This window comes from Oncorhynchus mykiss, chromosome 27 (genome assembly GCF_013265735.2).
Source record: "Oncorhynchus mykiss isolate Arlee chromosome 27, USDA_OmykA_1.1, whole genome shotgun sequence".
NCBI classification, from domain to species: Eukaryota; Metazoa; Chordata; class Actinopteri; order Salmoniformes; family Salmonidae; genus Oncorhynchus; species Oncorhynchus mykiss.
The window spans coordinates 20212357-20230757 of NC_048591.1; the positions used below are offsets into that span (position 1 = coordinate 20212357).

Below are 18401 nucleotides of genomic sequence, written 5' to 3' on the forward strand. Positions count from 1 at the left end.
TGCACAAATCTGGCCTTTATGGAAGAGTGGCAAGGAGAAAGCCATTTCTTAAAGATATCCATGAAAAGTGTTGTTTAAAGTTTGCCACAAGCCACCTGGGAGACACACCAAACATGTGGAAGAAGGTGCTCTGGTCAGATGAAACCAAAATTGAACTTTTTGGCAACAATGCAAAACGTTATGTTTGGCGTAAAAGCAACACAGCTGAACACACCATCCCCACTGTCAAACATGGTGGTGGCAGCATCATGGTTTGGGCCTGCTTTTCTTCAGCAGGGACAGGGAAGATGGTAAAAATTGATGGGAAGATGGATGGAGCCAAATACAGGACCATTCTGGAAGAAAACCTGATGGAGTCTGCAAAAGACCTGAGACTGGGACGGAGATTTGTCTTCCAACAAGACAATGATCCAAAACATAAAGCAAAATCTACAATGGAATGGTTCAAAAATAAACATATCCAGGTGTTAGAATGGCCAAGTCAAAGTCCCGACCTGAATCCAATCGAGAATCTGTTGAAAGAACTGAAAACTGCTGTTCACAAATGCTCTCCATCCAACCTCACTGAGCTCGAGCTGTTTTGCAAGGAGGAATGGGAAAAAATGTCAGTCTCTCGATGTGCAAAACTGATAGAGACATACCCCAAGCGACTTACAGCTGTAATCGCAGCAAAAGGTGGCGCTACAAAGTATTAACTTAAGGGGGCTGAATAATTTTGCACGCCCAATTTTTCAGTTTTTGATTTGTTAAAAAAGTTTGAAATATCCAATAAATGTCGTTCCACTTCATGATTGTGTCCCACTTGTTGTTGATTCTTCACAAAAAAATACAGTTTTATATCTTTATGTTTGAAGCCTGAAATGTGGCAAAAGGTCGCAAAGTTCAAGGGGGCCGAATACTTTCGCAAGGCACTGTATCTACCTCAATTACTCAAGTTACTCATTGTATATTTTTTCATTGTGTTATTATTTTTTAAATCATTTTTTTTTTTTTCTCTGCATTGTCGGGAGTAAGCGTTTCACGGTTAGTTTACACCTGTTGTTTTACAAATCATGTGACTGTCACACCCTGACCATAGTTTACTTTGTATATTTCTATGTTGTGGTTGGTCAGGGTGTGATCTGAGTGGGCATTCTATGTTTCATGTCTAGTTTGTCTAGTTCTATGTTCGGCCTGATATGGTTCTCAATCAGAGGCAGGTGTTCGTCATTGTCTCTGATTGGGAACCATATTTAGGTAGCCTGGGTTTCACTGTGTGTTTGTGGGTGATTGTTCCTGTTTTTGTGTTTGCACCAGACAGGGCTGTTTTGAGTTCTCACGTTTCTTGTTTTTTCGTTAGTTTGTTCATGTATAGTGTCGTCAATAAATTACAATGAACAACCACCACGCTGCGCTTTGGTCCGCCTCTACTTCACAAGAAGAGAATCGTTACAGTGACACAACATTAGATATATTTCTCTCTCTCTCTCTCTCGCCAATTCAATTTAAGGGTCTTTATTGGCAAGGGAAACATGTGTTTACATTGACAAAGCAGGTGAAATAGATAATAAACAAAATTTAAATGAACAATAAAAAATGTACAGTAAACATTACACTCACAAAAGTTCCAAAATAATAAATACATTTAAAATGTCATATTATGTCTATATACAGTGTTGTAATGATGTGCAAATAGTTAAAGTACAAAAGGGAATATAAATAAACATAAATATAGGTTGCATTTACAATGGTGTTTGTTCTTCACTGGTTGCCCTTTTCTTGTGGCAACAGGCCACAAATTTTGCTGCTGTGATTGCACACTGTGGTATTTCACCCAAAAGATATGGGAGTTTATCAAAATTGTATTTGTTTTCAAATTCTTTGTGGGTCTGTGTAATCTGAGGGAAATATGTGTCTCTAATATGGTCATACATTTGGCAGGAGGTTAGGAAGTGCAGTTCAGTGTCCACCTCATTTGTGGGCAGTGTGCACATAACCTTTATTCTCTTGAGAGCTAGATCTTCCCTCTGCGGCCTTTCTCAATAGCAAGGCTATGCTAACTGAGTCTATACATAGTCAAAGATTTCCTTAATTTTGGGTCAGTCACAGTGGTCAGGGATTATACCACTGTACTCTCTGTTTAGGGCCAAATAGCATTCTAGTTTGCACTGTTTTTTTGTAATTTCTTTCCAATGTGTCAAGTATTTTTTTCTCTCTCGTGATTTGGTTGGGTCTAATTGTGTTGCTGTCCTGGGTCTCTGCGGGTTATGTTTGTGAACAGAGCCCCAGTGTCACGCCCTGACCTTAGAGATCTCTGTTTATTCTCTATATTTTGGTTAGGTCAGGGTGTGACTAGGGTGGGTACTTTAGATTTTGTATATCTATGTTTTCTTTTTCTTTGTTGGCCTAGTATGGCTCCCAATCAGAGACAGCTGTCTATCGTTGTCTTTGATTGGGGGTCATACTTAGGCAGCCCTTTTTCCCACCTTCAGTTGTGGGATCTTGTCTTTGTTTGGTTGCATGTATTTTTACACGAAGAAGCTTTTCGTTCGTTGAATTGTTTATTGTATTTTTTTGCTGGTTCACATTTTAATAAAATATGATGAACTCAAATCACTCTGCGCCTTGGTCTACCCTTAACGACGAACGTTACACCCAGGACAAGCTCGCTTAGGGGGCTCTTCTCCAGGTTAATTTCTCTGTAGGTGATAGCTATGTTATGAAAGGTTTGAGAATCGCTTCCTTTGAGGTGGGTGTAGAATTTGTGTTGTGGAGAAATGACCAGGCAGGAGACGGGAGTACAGTTTGTTTTGCTTAGTCAAAACCTCTCGTGCTATACAGCCCCGGCCCAATAGTGCCCATGTGCATTTTCTTTTAGGTATAGTAACACAACACTTCCGTTATACATTACTGCTTAGTAACAGCATAGTAACTAATAATATAAACCATTACTTTTGTCTTATTGAGATTTACTGTCAGGGCTCAGGTCTGAGAGAATCTGTGCAGAAGATGTAGATGCTGCTGTAGGCCCTACGTGGTAGGGGACAGAAGCACCAGATCATCAGCAAACAGAAGACATTTGACTTCAGATTCTAGTAGGGTGAAGCCGGGTGCTGCAGACTGTTCTAGTGCCCTTGCCATTTTGTTGAAATATATGTTGAAGAGGGTGGGGCTTAAGCTGCATCCCTGTCTCAACCCCCGGCCCTGTGGAAAGAAATGTGTTTTTTGCTCATTTTAACCGCAAACTTGTTGTTTGTGTACATGGATTTTATAATGTCGTATGTTTTTCCCCCAACACCACTTTCCATCAATTTGTGTACCAGACCCTCAAGCCAAATTGAGACAAAAGCTTTTTTGAAATAAAAAAAACATGTCTTTGTTTGTCTTTGTTTTGGTTTGTTTGTTTGTCAATTAGGGTGTGCAGGGGAAATATGTGGTCTGTCGTACGGTAATTTGGTAAAAATACATTTTGACATTTGCTCAGTAGTTTGTTTTTGCTGAGGAAATGTATGAGTCTGCTGTTAATGATAATGCAGAGGATTTTCCCACGGTTGCTGTTATTGTGGTCAAATTTGTCTTGGGGTGATCAGTCCTTGGTTCCAAATATTGGGGAAGATGCCAGAGCGGAGGATGATGTTAAAGAGTTTAAGTATAGCCAATTGGAATTTGTGGTCTGTATATTTTATCATTTATACCATCAACCCCACAGGTCTTTTTGGGTTGGAGGGTTTGTATTTTGTCCTGTAGTTCATTCAATGTAATTGGAGAATACAGTAGGTTCTGGTAGTCCTTAAAAAGTTGATTCTAAGATTTGTATTTGATCATGTATATGCTTTTGCTGTTTGTTCTTTGTTATAGACCCAAACAGATTGGAGAAGTGGTTTATCCATACATCTCTGTTTTGGATAGATAACTCTTCGTGTTTTTGTTTGTTTAGAGTTTTCACATTTTCCCGGAAGTGGTTAGATTGTATGGATTCTTCAATTACATTGAGCTGATTTCTGGTGTGCTGTTCCTTCTTTTTCCGTAGTGTATTTCAGTATTGTTTCAGTGATTCACCATAGTGAAGGCGTAGGCTCAGGTGAATCAGGATCTCTATATTTTTGGTTGGGTAGGTTTCTCAATTTCTTTCTTAGGTTTTTTTATTCTTCATCAATCCATTTGTCAAAGTTGCTAATTTTCTTAGGTTGTCTGCTTGAATTTTTTTTATTTGATAGGGAAGCTGAGATGTCAAATATACCGTTTAGGTTTTCTACTGCCAGGTTTACATCTTCATTATTACAGTAAAACCCTTTTTATCAAGAAATTGTCTAGAAGGGATTACATTTCTTGTTGCCTAGTAGTTTTTTGGTAGATTTCCATACTAATTTACTTCCATCTACAGCATTTCTTAATATTATTTAGTTTCTTTGGCTTTGATGCCTCATGATTGAGCATAGCTCTGTTCATGTAGAGTGTGATTTTGCTGTGGTCTGATAGGGGGGTCAGTGGACTGACTGTGAACGCTCTAAGAGACTCTTGGTTGAGGTCAGTGATAAAGTAGTCTACAGTACTACTGCCAAGAGATGGGCTATAGGTGTACCTCCCAAAGGAGTCCCCTTGAAGCCTACCATTGACTATGTACATACCCAGCATCCGACAGAGCGGCAGTAGTTGTGACCCGTTTTTGTTGGTCATAGTTGTTTCTATGGGGGCATATGGGGGAGGGAATGCTGTCACCTCCAGGTAGGTGTTTGTCCCCCTATGTGCTGAGGGTGTCCGGTTATTGTCCAGTTCTGGTATTTAGGTCACCACAGACTAGTACATGTCCCTGAGCCTGGAAATTGTTGATCTCCCCCTTTAGGATGGAGAAGCTGTCATCAATAAAGTATGGGAATTTTATTGGGGGGACATGGGTAGCACACAAGGAATTTTTTCTCTGTTGAGATAATATCCTTATTAATTTTGAGGCAGATGTAAAATGTTCCTGTTTTGACTAATTCAACAGAGTGGGTTAAGTCTGCTCTTTACCAAATGAGCATACCCCCTGCATCTCTTCCCAATTTCATACCTGGTAGTTTGGTGGATGGGACTACCAGCTCTCTGTAACCTAGAGGGCAACCAGTGGGTCCGTCTCCTTTATACTTTAGACCTCAAACCTTGTATATTCCAGGATGTCATAGTAAAAGCGTTGTGTTCCATAGTGTCTAGTGTTGTTTTTGTGTGGTTTAGGGCCGGACCATCAAAGTAGGTGTGAGCAGAGCATGTTGAGCATCTGATACATACCTCTTAGGTTGCAGGATGTGGCTTGGGTGGGTGTAATAGTTGGGGTTAGGCCTGTTGCTCTTCTCATGGCTTGGGCATATGTCCTGCTGTCATGTTGAGGTCCTTGCCACAGGGACGGGAGCATGGGGTGGGCAGAAGGGGGGGCCTATATAGGCTGTGGCCAGCGTTGCTTGAGGTGGTCTTAGCTGTTTGGGGTGTGGCTGGTGATGCTGTGGTCTGGGTGTAGGTCCTCTTGGTCTGGGTTCTCTCAATGCAGAGGGGGGGGTCTCGCTGGTCTGGGAGGGCGTCTCACTGGTCTGGGCGGGGTGTACGTTGCTCTGTTGCTCCTGTGTGAGTTGCTGGGGCTTCGGTTGAAGGTGACGTCCTTCAGGGTCCTGGCAAAAGCTGAGATTGCTGCCTTGCAGAGGTGGACCTGGTTGTAAAGGCAGGGTGGAGTGGTGGGTATACATTAGGTTTTGAGACACAGTCTCGCGAAATGCTTGCATTCACCCGCTGTATGGTGGCAGGCTGAAAGTATTTTCTTGGTAGCAGGGTGGAGATAACCACTTGTGCGTTGGAGAAAGTGGAACAAGCTTTTTCAATCACTCCCCTGATTGCTCTCTCTCTCTCTTTCTCTCTCTCTCTCTCTCTCTCTCTCTCTGTCACGTTCAGATCTCACTGATCCTAAACTAATCAGTCCACCCTTTCTCTCTCACACAGGGACAAGATGCCGTTCCACCATGTGACGGCAGGACTGCTGTACAAGGGGAACTACCTGAGTCACTCTCTGTCTGAGGACAATGACAGTGACCAGCTGGCCAGCATCTCTGTGGAGGAGCTAGATGGTGAGTCTCCTCAGGGCTTGGGCTGGTACTACTGGGTCTAGGTTGGTTTGGGCTTGGTTTGGTTTGGTTGGGTTGGGCTTGGTTGTTTCTGGTGAGAGGGGATAGAGATTAGGACTGGGACTGTGGATTTGGCTGGTGAGGGTCATAGAGAGAGATTGAGTTTAGGCCGGGGTTTGTGTGTTTGAATTGGGCAGGATAAATAGTAGGCTATATATGGGATAAGTAGTAAGACCGTATTCTGAGCCATGAATCACAGAGGTTGGACCAGTCAAAACATGTATTTACAAACACCGCTTGCCCCTGTTGCTGGAGCCAACAAAGCATTGGCTTTATAAACTATGACTATGAATTTTCTTATCACTTATCGCACAAGTAGAATTTGATTAATGGGCTCTTGCTCTCCCTTGGCATTAATTAGAGGAAGTAGCTGAGTCTGTGTTTATGAACGCTTTTATCTTGTGTGTGTGTGTACGTTGTTCTGAAACTAATCACCCCACTGGCCAGCCCGGCGGTGGAACCCAGCCCAGGCCTGATCGATATTATTCTATCCTCTGCTGTAAACAACAACATCACAGTGCTCATAGTGGAGGGGGGGATTAACTACACTAGCTGCTCTCATACCATAAATATTGTATTAATAAAATTATGCCACATTAAAGGAAAATTCCACCCTAAAAATATATTTTGGTATTTGTTTCAATTGTCCATTGTTGAAATAGTCCCAAAATGTTTTGCTTGTCAGCAATCCTGTTGTCAAGATATGTAACTTTCAAAATACAGAAATCATCATCTTATGATGTATTTCTGATGCATTTTTATTTGGTATTTTGTTACATTACAGCCGTATTCTAAAATGGATCAAATATATATTTTTTCAGCTATCTACAAACAATACCTCATAATGACAAAGCGAAAACAGGTTTGGGCAAATGTATTAAAAATAACAAATATAAATATATTTTTTACATAAGTATTCAGACCCTTTTCTATGAGACTTGAAATTGACCTTGTGTTGTGTGCCTTTGGAGTCCACCTTTGGTAAATTCAATTGATTGGACATGATCAGGCACACAACTGTCTACATAAGGTCCCACAGTTTACAGTGCATGTCAGAGCAAAAACCAAGCCATGAGTTCGAAGGAATTGTCCGTAGAGCTCCGAGATAGGATTATGTCGAGGCACAGATCTGGGGAAATGTACCAAAACATTCCTGGAGCATTGAATGTCCCCAATAACACAGTGGCCTCCATCATTCTTAAATGAAGAAGTTTGGAACCGCCAAGTCTCTTCGTAGAGCTGGCCGCCCGGCCAAACTGAGAAATCAGGGGAGAAGGGCCTTGATCAGGGAGGTGACCAAGAACCCGATGGTCACTCTGACAGAGCTCCAGGAGTTCCTCTGTGGAGATGGGAGAACCTTCCAGAAGGACAACCATCACTGCAGCACTCCACCCAATCAGGCCTTTATGGTAGAGTGGCCAGAAGAGGGGCGGGGGCGTATGCCTTATGGTTAACGAGACGTGGTGTTTATGGTTAACGAGACGTGGTGTGGTCACAACAACATACAGGAACTCAAGTCCTTCTGTTCACCTGATTTAGAATTCCTCACAATCAAATGTCGACAGCATTATCTACCAAGGGAATTCTCTTCGACTATAACCACAGCCCCCCATATTCCCCCCCAAGCAGACACATCGATTGCTCTGAACAAATTTTATTTGACTCTATGTAAACTGGAAACCACATATCCTGAGGCTGCATTCATTGTAGCTGGGGATTTTAACAAGGCTAATCTGAAAACAAGACTCCCTATATTGTATCAGGATATAGATTGTGCAACCAGGGCTGGTAAAACCTTGGATCATTGCTATTGTAACTTCCGCAACGCATATAAGGCCCTCCCCCGCCCTCCTTTCGGAAAAGCTGACCACGACTCCATTTTGTTGCTCCCTGCCTACAGACAGAAGCTAAAACAAGAAGCTCCCGCGCTCAGGTCTGTTCAACGCTGGTCCGACCAATCTGATTCCACGCTCCTAGACTGCTTCCATTACGTTGATTGGGATATGTTCCGCACTGCGTCCAACAACAGCATTGACGAATATGCTGATTCGGTGAGCGAGTTCATTAGAAAGGGCATTGAAGATGTCGTTGCCATAGCAACGATTTAAAACATTCCCAAACCAGAAACCGTGGATTGATGGCAGCATTCGCGTGAAACTGAAAGCCCGAACCACTGCTTTTAACCAGGGCAAGGTGACCGGAAACATGACCGAATACAAACAGTGTAGCTATTCCCTCCGCAAGGCAATCAAACAAGCTAAGCGTCAGTATAGAGACAAAGTAGAGTCGCAATTCAATGGCTCAGACACAAGAGGTATGTGGCAGGGTCTACAGTCAATCACGGATTACAACAAAAAAAAAAACAGCCCCGTCACGGACCAGGATGTCTTGCTCCCAGGCTGACTAAATAACTTTTTTGCCCGCTTTGAGGACAATATAGTGCCACTGACACGGCCCGCAACCAAAACATGTGGACTCTCTTTCACTGCAGCCGACGTGAGTAAAACATTTAAACGTGTTAACCCTCGCTGCAGGCCCAGACGGCATCCCAGCCGCGCCCTCAGAGCATGCGCAGACCAGCTAGCTGGTGTATTTACGGACATATTCAATCAATCTTTATCCCAGTCTGCTGTTCCCACATGCTTTAAGAGCGCCACCATTGTTCCTGTTCCCAAGAAAGTTAAGGTAACTGAGCTAAACGTCATCATGAAGTGCTTTGAGAGACTAGTCAAGGACCATATCACCTCCACCCTACCTGACACCCTAGACCCACTCCAATGTGCTTTCCGCCCAAATAGATCCACAGACGATGAAATCTCAACCACACTGCACACTGCCCTAACCCATCTGGACAAGAAGAATACCTATGTGAGAATGCTGTTCATCGACTACAGCTCAGCATTTAACACCATAGTACCCTCCAAACTCGTCATCAAGACCTGGGACCTGGGACCGAGACCCTGGGTCTCGACCCCGCCCTGTGCAACTGGGTACTGGACTTCCTGACGGGCCGCCCCCAGGTGGTGAGGGTAGGTAACAACATCTCCACCTCGCTGATCCTCAACATCGGGGCCCCACAAGGGTGCATTCTGAGCCCTCTCCTGTACTCCCTGTTCACCCATGACTGCGTGGCCATGCACGCCTCCAACTCAATCATCAAGTTTGCGGACGACACTACAGTGGTAGGCTTGATTACCAACAACGACGAGACAGCCTACAGGGAGGAGGTGAGGGCCCTCGGAGTGTGGTGTCAGGAAAATAACCTCACACTCAACGTCAACAAAACTAAGGAGATGATTGTGGACTTCAGGAAACAGCAGAGGGAGCACCCCCCTATCCACATCGATGGGACAGTAGTGGAGAGGGTAGTAAGTTTTAAGTTCCTCAGCGTACACATCACAGACAAACTGAATTGGTCCACCCACACAGACAGCATCGTGAAGAAGGTGCAGCAGCGCCTCTTCAACCTCAGGAGGCTGAAGAAATTCGGCTTGTCACCAAAAGTACTCACAAACTTCTACAGATGCACAATCGAGAGCATCCTGTCGGGCTGTATCACCGCCTGGTACGGCAACTGCTCCGCCAACAACCGTAAGGCTCTCTAGAGGGTAGTGAGGTCTGCACAACGCATCACGGGGGCAAATTACCTGCCCTCCAGGACACCTACACCACAGGAAGGCCATAAAGATCATCAAGGACAACAACCACCCGAGCCACTGCCTGTTCACCCCGCCATCATCCAGAAGGAGAGGTCAGTACAGGTGCATCAAAGCAGGGACTGCTTCTATCTCAAGGCCATCAGACTGTTAAACAGCCACCACTAACATTGAGTGGCTGCTGCCAACACACAGACTCCAGCCACTTTAATAATGGGAATTGATGGGAATTGATGTAAAATATATCACTAGCCACTTTAAACAATGCTACTTAATATAATGTTTACATACCCTACATTATAAATCTCATATGTATATACTGTACCCTATATCATCTACTGCATCTTTATGTTATACATGTATCACTAGCCACTTTAAACTATGCCACTTTGTTTACATACCCTACATTACTCATCCCATATGTACAGTGCCTTGCGAAAGTATTCGGCCCCCTTGAACTTTGCGACCTTTTGCCACATTTCAGGCTTCAAACATAAAGATATAAAACTGTATTTTTTTGTGAAGTATCAATAACAAGTGGGACACAATCATGAAGTGGAACGACATTTATTGGATATTTCAAACTTTTTTAACAAATCAAAAACTGAAAAATTGGGCGTGCAAAATTATTCAGCCCCTTTACTTTCAGTGCAGCAAACTCTCTCCAGAAGTTCAATGAGGATCTCTGAATGATCCAATGTTGACCTAAATGACTAATGATGATAAATACAATCCGCCTGTGTGTAATCAAGTCTCCGTATAAATGCACCTGCACTGTGATAGTCTCAGAGTTCCGTTAAAAGCGCAGAGAGCATCATAAAGAACAAGGAACACACCAGGCAGGTCCGAGATACTGTTGTGAAGAAGTTTAAAGCCGGATTTGGATACAAAAAGATTTCCCAAGCTTTAAACATCCCAAGGAGCACTGTGCAAGCGATAATATTGAAATGGAAGGAGTATCAGACCACTGCTAATCTACCAAGTCCTGGCCGTCCATCTAAACTTTCAGCTCATACAAGGAGAAGACTGATCAGAGATGCAGCCAAGAGGCCCATGATCACTCTGGATGAACTGCAGAGATCTACAGCTGAGGTGGGAGACTCTGTCCATAGGACAACAATCAGTCGTATATTGCACAAATCTGGCCTTTATGGAAGAGTGGCAAGAAGAAAGCCATTTCTTAAAGATATCCATAAAAAGTGTTTAAAGTTTGCCACAAGCCACCTGGGAGACACACCAAACATGTGGAAGAAGGTGCTCTGATCAGATTAAACCAAAATTGAACTTTTTGGCAACAATGCAAAATGTTATGTTTGGCGTAAAAGCAACACAGCTGAACACACCATCCCCACTGTCAAACATGGTGGTGGCAGCATCATGGTTTGGGCCTGTTTTTCTTCAGCAGGGACAGGGAAGATGGTAAAAATTGATGGGAAGATGGATGGAGCCAAATACAGGACCATTCTGGAAGAAAACCTGATGGAGTCTGCAAAAGACCTGAGACTGGGACGGAGATTTGTCTTCCAACAAGACAATGATCCAAAACATAAAGCAAAATCTACAATGGAATGGTTCAAAAATAAACATATCCAGGTGTTAGAATGGCCAAGTCAAAGTCCCGACCTGAATCCAATCGAGAATCTGTTGAAAGAACTGAAAACTGCTGTTCACAAATGCTCTCCATCCAACCTCACTGAGCTCGAGCTGTTTTGCAAGGAGGAATGGGAAAAAATGTCAGTCTCTCGATGTGCAAAACTGATAGAGACATACCCCAAGCGACTTACAGCTGTAATCGCAGCAAAAGGTGGCGCTACAAAGTATTAACTTAAGGGGGCTGAATAATTTTGCACGCCCAATTTTTCAGTTTTTGATTTGTTAAAAAAGTTTGAAATATCCAATAAATGTCGTTCCACTTCATGATTGTGTCCCACTTGTTGTTGATTCTTCACAAAATAATACAGTTTTATATCTTTATGTTTGAAGCCTGAAATGTGGCAAAAGGTCGCAAAGTTCAAGGGGGCCGAATACTTTCGCAAGGCACTGTATATACTGTACTCGATTTATGTACATATTCTTTATCCCTTTACACTTGTGTGTATAAGGTAGTAGTTTTGGAATTGTTAGGTGAGATTACTCGTTGGTTATTACTGCATTGTCGGAACTAGAAGCATATGCATTTCACTACACTCGCATTAACATCTGCTAACCATGTGTATGTGACAAATACATTTGTTTCGATTTGATTTGATTTGAGAAGGAAGCCACTCCTAAAATTATTATTCTAAAATTGAGATTGCTTGGAGTTTGGCATCTAAAGGCACCTTAACACTCTCAGACCATGAGAAACAAGATTCTCTGGTCTGATGAAGCCAAGATTGAACTCTTTGGCCTGATTACCAAGTGTCATGTCTAGAGAAAACCTGGCACCATCATGCTGTGGAGATGTTTTTCAGCTGCAAGGAATGGGAGACTATTCAGTATGGAGGGAAAGAGGAGCGGAGCAAAGCAGAGAGAGATCCTTGATGAAAACCTGCTCCAGAGCACTGGACCTCAGACTGTCGCGAAGGTTCACCTTCCAACAGGACAACGACCCTAAGCACACAGCCAAGACATCGCAGGAGTGGCTTCGGGACAAGTCTCTGAATGTCCTTGAGGGGCCCAGCCAGAGACCAGACTTGAACCTGATCGAATATCTCTGGAGAGACCTGAAAATAGATGTGCAACGATGCTCCACGTCCAACCTGACAGAGCTTGAGGGGATCTGCAGAGAAGAATGGGAGAAACTCCCCAAATACAGGTGTGCCACGCTTGTAGCATCATACCTACGAATACTCAAGGCTGTAATCGCTGCCAAAGATGCTTCAACAAAGTACTGAGTAAAGGGTCTGAATACTTATGAAAATAAGGTATTTCTGTTTTTTATTTTCAGAACATTTGCAAATATTTCTAAAAACCTGTTTTTGTTTTGCCATTATGGGGTGTTTTGTGTAGATTAATGAGGGGAAAAACTATCTAATCCATTTTAGAATATTTATTTAAAAAAATGTTAACCTTTATTTAACTAGGCAAGTCAGTTAAGAACAAATTCTTATTTACAATGATGGCCTACCCCGGCCAAACCCGGACGACGCTAGGCCAATACAGCATGGAATCGAACCAGAGATTGTAGTGACGCCTCTTACACTGAGATGCAGTGCCTTGGACTGCTGCGCCAATCGGGAGTGTAACGTAACAATGTGGAAAAAGAGAAGGGGCCTGAAAACTTTCCGAATGCACTGTAACACACTACACTAGAGTAATGATTAGCAATCATCTCCTTGGCTTATTAATTTATCCATAGTACTATACACAGGCAGCTACCATTTCAACCATGTTCACCATTTCTACCATGGGGATATTTACTGAGGAAATTTGGTGTTGCTACCTGTAAGTGTCTTTATCTATGGCCATTCAAGTGAAACAATGTTACTGTATTGCGTTGAACTAGCTGACTCACCACATACAGCACGTTGTCGTCAGTCAGCTTTAGTACAGGTACACATTGTTAACCTCTCAGCCTGTTGGAGGGGATGTAGTTTCCTTTTGTGTCTTATTCTACTTGCATGTTTTGGTTTGTGTGTGGTTGGTATGTGTGTGTATGCAGTGCTCTGAGAGCTGCAGCATGTAGAATAGATGTTGGTGTGGGTAGAGAGCTTTGTGTATCAGGTAGTCTTGCCTCCGTCGAGGCCGATCTGTGCTGCTACTGCTTCTGCTGCTGTGTCTGAAAGGTCAGACAAGATGTGGATATGAGATTGTAATTTATAGACACATACAGCACTGTCAGCACTAACTTCATATCACAAAGCACATAACACACATTTGATACACTGAGAAAGTGGGGATAAGTAGTGTTCAGTAGGGAGACACTATTTTCTAACCAGGAGCTACTACTTGAAGTTGTCCAATTAAAACAAATATTGAAGTTTTACGTTGTAAAAAGTTTTACTATGGTATGCCCTACTGAACATGAGTGCTGATGCACTTGGCCTAGATTGCAATGCAGGGTGCTGTTAAAGTGACTCTAAATTCAAGTCTTTTTTACTCTGATTCATTTCTCCATCTGACATTTTCCGTGGGTATTCCTGTTCCTTTGGTATTACTTTGTCATACAGGATGTTAAATTATTCTCCCCTGTAAAGCTTTGGTTTTCAGAGCATCAGAGCACGTGATTGATATGGGAGCAGTTGTGCATGAAATAGAGAAAAAGCGGGAGAGAGCTGTATGAGTATACGACCTGTGGTCTGAATGTTGTTGGTGTTCAAATGGGCCCGAGCCCTCACACAGGAACCTACTCTACAAAGGCCTGAGTCACTCACTGTTCTGTGCTGCTGTGATCCTCCTGATGGGTTTATTCATGAGGCGCTAATTTCAATGTACCAAAATAAACCCATACACCTTTGATGTGCTTGTGTTTTTCTCTGTTTTGTTGTGCTGTGTGTGTGTGTTTTCTTTCACAAACACATTGCTAGAACGAGTGTCTCTGGTTAGAACAAGCTTTTGTACTCTGTTATGAATGATAATGGCTGAGTGTGTTTGCTCGGGCCAGATGTTTTGGGAAGCAGGGAAGGACAAAATACTTTTCAGAGGCTAGTACAACAACTAACCTGAACCCTCGGTAACATCTGAGTGCTTTTATGATCCGAAATATCATTTCAGATTTTACGAGGTGATTTAAATACAGAGAAAAAACGTGACATTTACACACCATTGACCTCCTTGCAGCTCAGAGCTCCAAATCACTCCTACTAATCCTGACTGGCTATGAATAAATGACAGCTTCTCAGCACATGATTGACAGATGATTGACCAAGGATTGGTTAAAGATTGGCAGCATGGGCAGGCCTCCTCTAGCATGAAACTTTACTTCACGCTTAGGTTATCTTTAGACTACAATAAGTATCAGTTAACCTGTTGTTTGCTCCTTCTTATGGTTTCTTTGAAGAACTCTACCACTACGATGTTTTGTTTATTGACATGGTCTTTTCAAGACTGGACACGTAAGATTCATTTTCTTGTTAGCACATGTATTCCCAAGTGTATGACATTCTATCCCATATCTGGGACACGTTTGGAATTAATTCATGTTTTGAGTTAGCCTATGTCTTGGGTGAGGGGCAGTCCTGTCTAATACATTGTTGCATTGTTGCAAGGCCACTGGTCCTGGTGAATTAATTCTAAAATGGGGCAAAAAAGTATTTAGTCAGCCACCAATTGTGCAAGTTCTCCCACTTAAAAAGACGAGAGAGGCCTGTAATTTTCAACATAGGTACACTTCAACTATGACAGAAAAATGAGGGAAAAAAATCCAGAAAATCACATTGTAGGATTTTTAATGAATTTATTTGCAAATTATGGTGGAAAATAAGTATTTGGTCACCTACAAACAAGCAAGATTTCTGGCTCTCACAGACCTGTAACTTCTTCTTTAAGAGGCTCCTCTGTCCTCCACTCGTTACCTGTATTAATGGCACCTGTTTGAACTTGTTATCAGTATAAAAGACACCTGTCCACAACCTCAAACAGTCACACTCCAAACTCCACTATGGCCAAGACCAAAGAGCTGTCAAAGGACACCAGAAACAAAATTGTAGACCTGCACCAGGCTGGGAAGACTGAATCTGCAATAGGTAAGCAGCTTGGTTTGAAGAAATCAACTGTGGGAGCAATTATTAGGAAATGGAAGACATACAAGACCACTGATAATCTCCCTCGATCTGGGGCTCCACGCAAGATCTCACCCCGTGGGGTCAAAATGATCACAAGAACGGTGAGCAAAAATCCCAGAACCACACCTAGTGAATGACCTGCAGAGAGCTGGGACCAAAGTAACAAAGCCTACCATCAGCAAGGGCATTGAAGATGAAACGTGGTTGGGTCTTTCAGCATGACAATGATCCCAAACACACCGCCCGGGCAACGAAGGAGTGGCTTCGTAAGAAGCATTTCAAGGTCCTGGAGTGGCCTAGCCAGTCTCCAGATCTCAACCCCATAGAAAATCTTTGGAGGGAGTTGAAAGTCCGTGTTGCCCAACAACAGCCCCAAAAGGCGATCTGCATGGAGGAATGGGCCAAAATACTAGCAACAGTGTGTGAAAACCTTGTAAAGACTTACATAAAACGTTTGACCTCTGTCATTGCCAACAAAGGGTATATAACAAAGTATTGAGAAACTTTTGTTATTGACCAGATACTTATTTTCCACCATAATTTGCAAATAAATTCATAAAAAATCCTACAATGTGATCTTCAGGATTTTTTTTTCTCATTTTGTCTGTCATAGTTGAAGTGTACCTATGATGAAAATTACAGGCCTCTCATCTTTTTCAGTGGGAGAACTTGCACAATTGGTGGCTGACTAAATACTTTTTTGCCCCACTGTATGTATTCCAGTAGTACCCAGCCTCAAACTATTCAGTTTTCAGCTGTGTGCTGAAGCATACCATGCAATCATAGTGTTCTTTAGAGATCTGACATTCCATCTCTATTACATGCTTTAAGATGGTCACTATTGTTCCTGTACCCAAGAAGCCAAAGGTAACTGAACTAAATAACTATCGCCCCGTGGCATTCACTTCTGTCATCATGAAGTGCTTTGAGAGACTGGTCAAGGATCATATCACCTCCACCTTACATGTCACACTAGACCCACTTCAATTTGCGTACTGCCCCAATAGTTCCACAGACAATGCAATTGCCATCACACTGCCCTATCTGGACAAGAGGAATACCTATGTAAGAATGTTGTTCATTGATTACAGCTCAGCATTCAACACCATAGTACCCTCCAAGCTCATCATTAAGCTTGAGGCCCTGGGTCTCAACCCCGCCCTGTGCAATTGGGTTCTGGACTTCCTGACGGGTTGCCCTCGGGTGGTGAAGGTAGGAAACAACATCCCCACTTCGCTGAACATCAACACTGGGGCCCCACAAAGGGGCATGCTCAGCCCCCTCTTGTACTCCCTGTGAGTGAGGGCTCGGTTTTGTTGTTTTGAAAAGTTTGTTGTTTGAATGTGTGTTGGAAAGTTCTTGGTAGCTATCTAACTTCTTAGTTTGGACCCCGTGATGCAGTTGGCATCAGTTGCTGTGAGTGCTAGTCTCTGTTCAGTGATCTTGCTGACCAAGGACGGGTCTGAGGAGGTATTTGCTAGCTGCTAGCTAGCTGCATATCAAGCTTGCTGTGTTTTCTTGAACACAGCCCGCGATGCGGTTAGCCATTGTGGCTGGGACCGCGGATTGTCCCGGTTTTGTGGCTGTCTAGATCCCTGCTGTTTGTTGTTTTCAATCTTCCCTGTGACCTGCCCTATCTGGAACTGCGAGTAGTAACAGCGTAACCTTACGTTGCTAGCTACCATGACAAAGACCAATGCCGGCGGGAGTACCGTTGAGGACAGTGGTGTGTCTCTCTCACATGTGAACAATCTTTTAAACAAACTTAGAGTCCTACAAGCAGTTGTTACATCAACAAGAAAATAGCTTCAAGTGTTTTGTCCAAATACTTGTGGATTCTACTAATAAAAGAATGGACGACCTGACCAGAGAGGTCCATGACCTGAAGAACAGTTTTCAGTTCTCACAGGGTCAAGTCGATGAGTTGAAACAGGAGAACGGCAAGATGACAGCAATCTGTAAGTCATTGAGAGAGGACATCAGTTCAGTGTGTGAATCCATGATAACAATGACGGATAAATCTCGAGGGACAATCAAGGCAGAACAACATGGTTGTGGACGGATTTGCAGAATCTCCACATAAGACCTGGACGGAGTCTGAGGACAAGGTGAGGGAAATGATCTCTGAAATATTAGAGATGGACCACAAGAAGATTGAGGTGGAGCACGCCCACAGGACTAGAAAACCCACCACCAGCCCAGGTGATAGGCTCAATGCCGATAGTGGTCAAGTTCCTGAGGTTCAAGGACAAGATAGCTGTTCTGGAAAGAGCCAAGAACTTGTGAGGAACGTATATCTTCCTCAGCAAGGACTATCCTGAAGCTGTTCGCCAGTGAGGAAAGAACTGATCCCAGCCATGAAAGCTGCCAGAGCGCGTGAGGACATCGCTTACATCCGCTATGACAGGCTCATTGTCCACCCTCCCTCCCAGAAGCCTGGAAGGGATGAGAGAGAGCCAAGCCTATAGGTTCGTGGCTTCAACCCCGCAGCACACACACACCAATGCATCTATGGACTGCTGAATGTATATTTTTTTCTCTTGCTTTGTTTGCTCTTTTCAGTATTATGTCTATCTCTGATAAGCTACCCAGGAAAGGGCTGAAAATAGCCCATATTAATATATGTAGCCTTAGAAATAAGGTTAATGAAATCAATAACTTGCTAACATCAGAACATTCATATATTAGCCTTTTCTAATATATAATTAATTTGATGATACAGTAGTAGCAATACAAGGATGTAACATCTATAGAAGAGACAGAAATGCTTATGGGGGAGGTGTTGCTATATATATTCAGAGCCATATCCCTGTAATGCTTAGAGAAGATCTTATGTCAAGTGTTATTGAAGTGTTGTGGTTGGTCAGTGTCTAAATAATATGTGTGAAATACTTGATAGTGTATGTGATGTAAAC

General features: G+C 43.0%; 1 protein-coding gene across 3 annotated transcripts in view; it reads left to right on the top strand.

Annotated features, from left to right (window-relative positions):
• LOC110507730 (calcium-binding protein 8) overlaps positions 1-18401 on the top strand; it is a 107132-nt gene that overhangs the window by 17673 nt on the left and 71058 nt on the right. For all 3 annotated transcript variants that reach the window (XM_021587930.2, XM_021587929.2, XM_036965480.1), the window contains exon 2: positions 5944-6068. In XM_021587930.2, the coding sequence (XP_021443605.2) occupies positions 5951-6068 (118 nt within the window). In that variant the 5' untranslated portion in view covers positions 5944-5950. The remainder of the gene's footprint in view (positions 1-5943; positions 6069-18401) is intronic.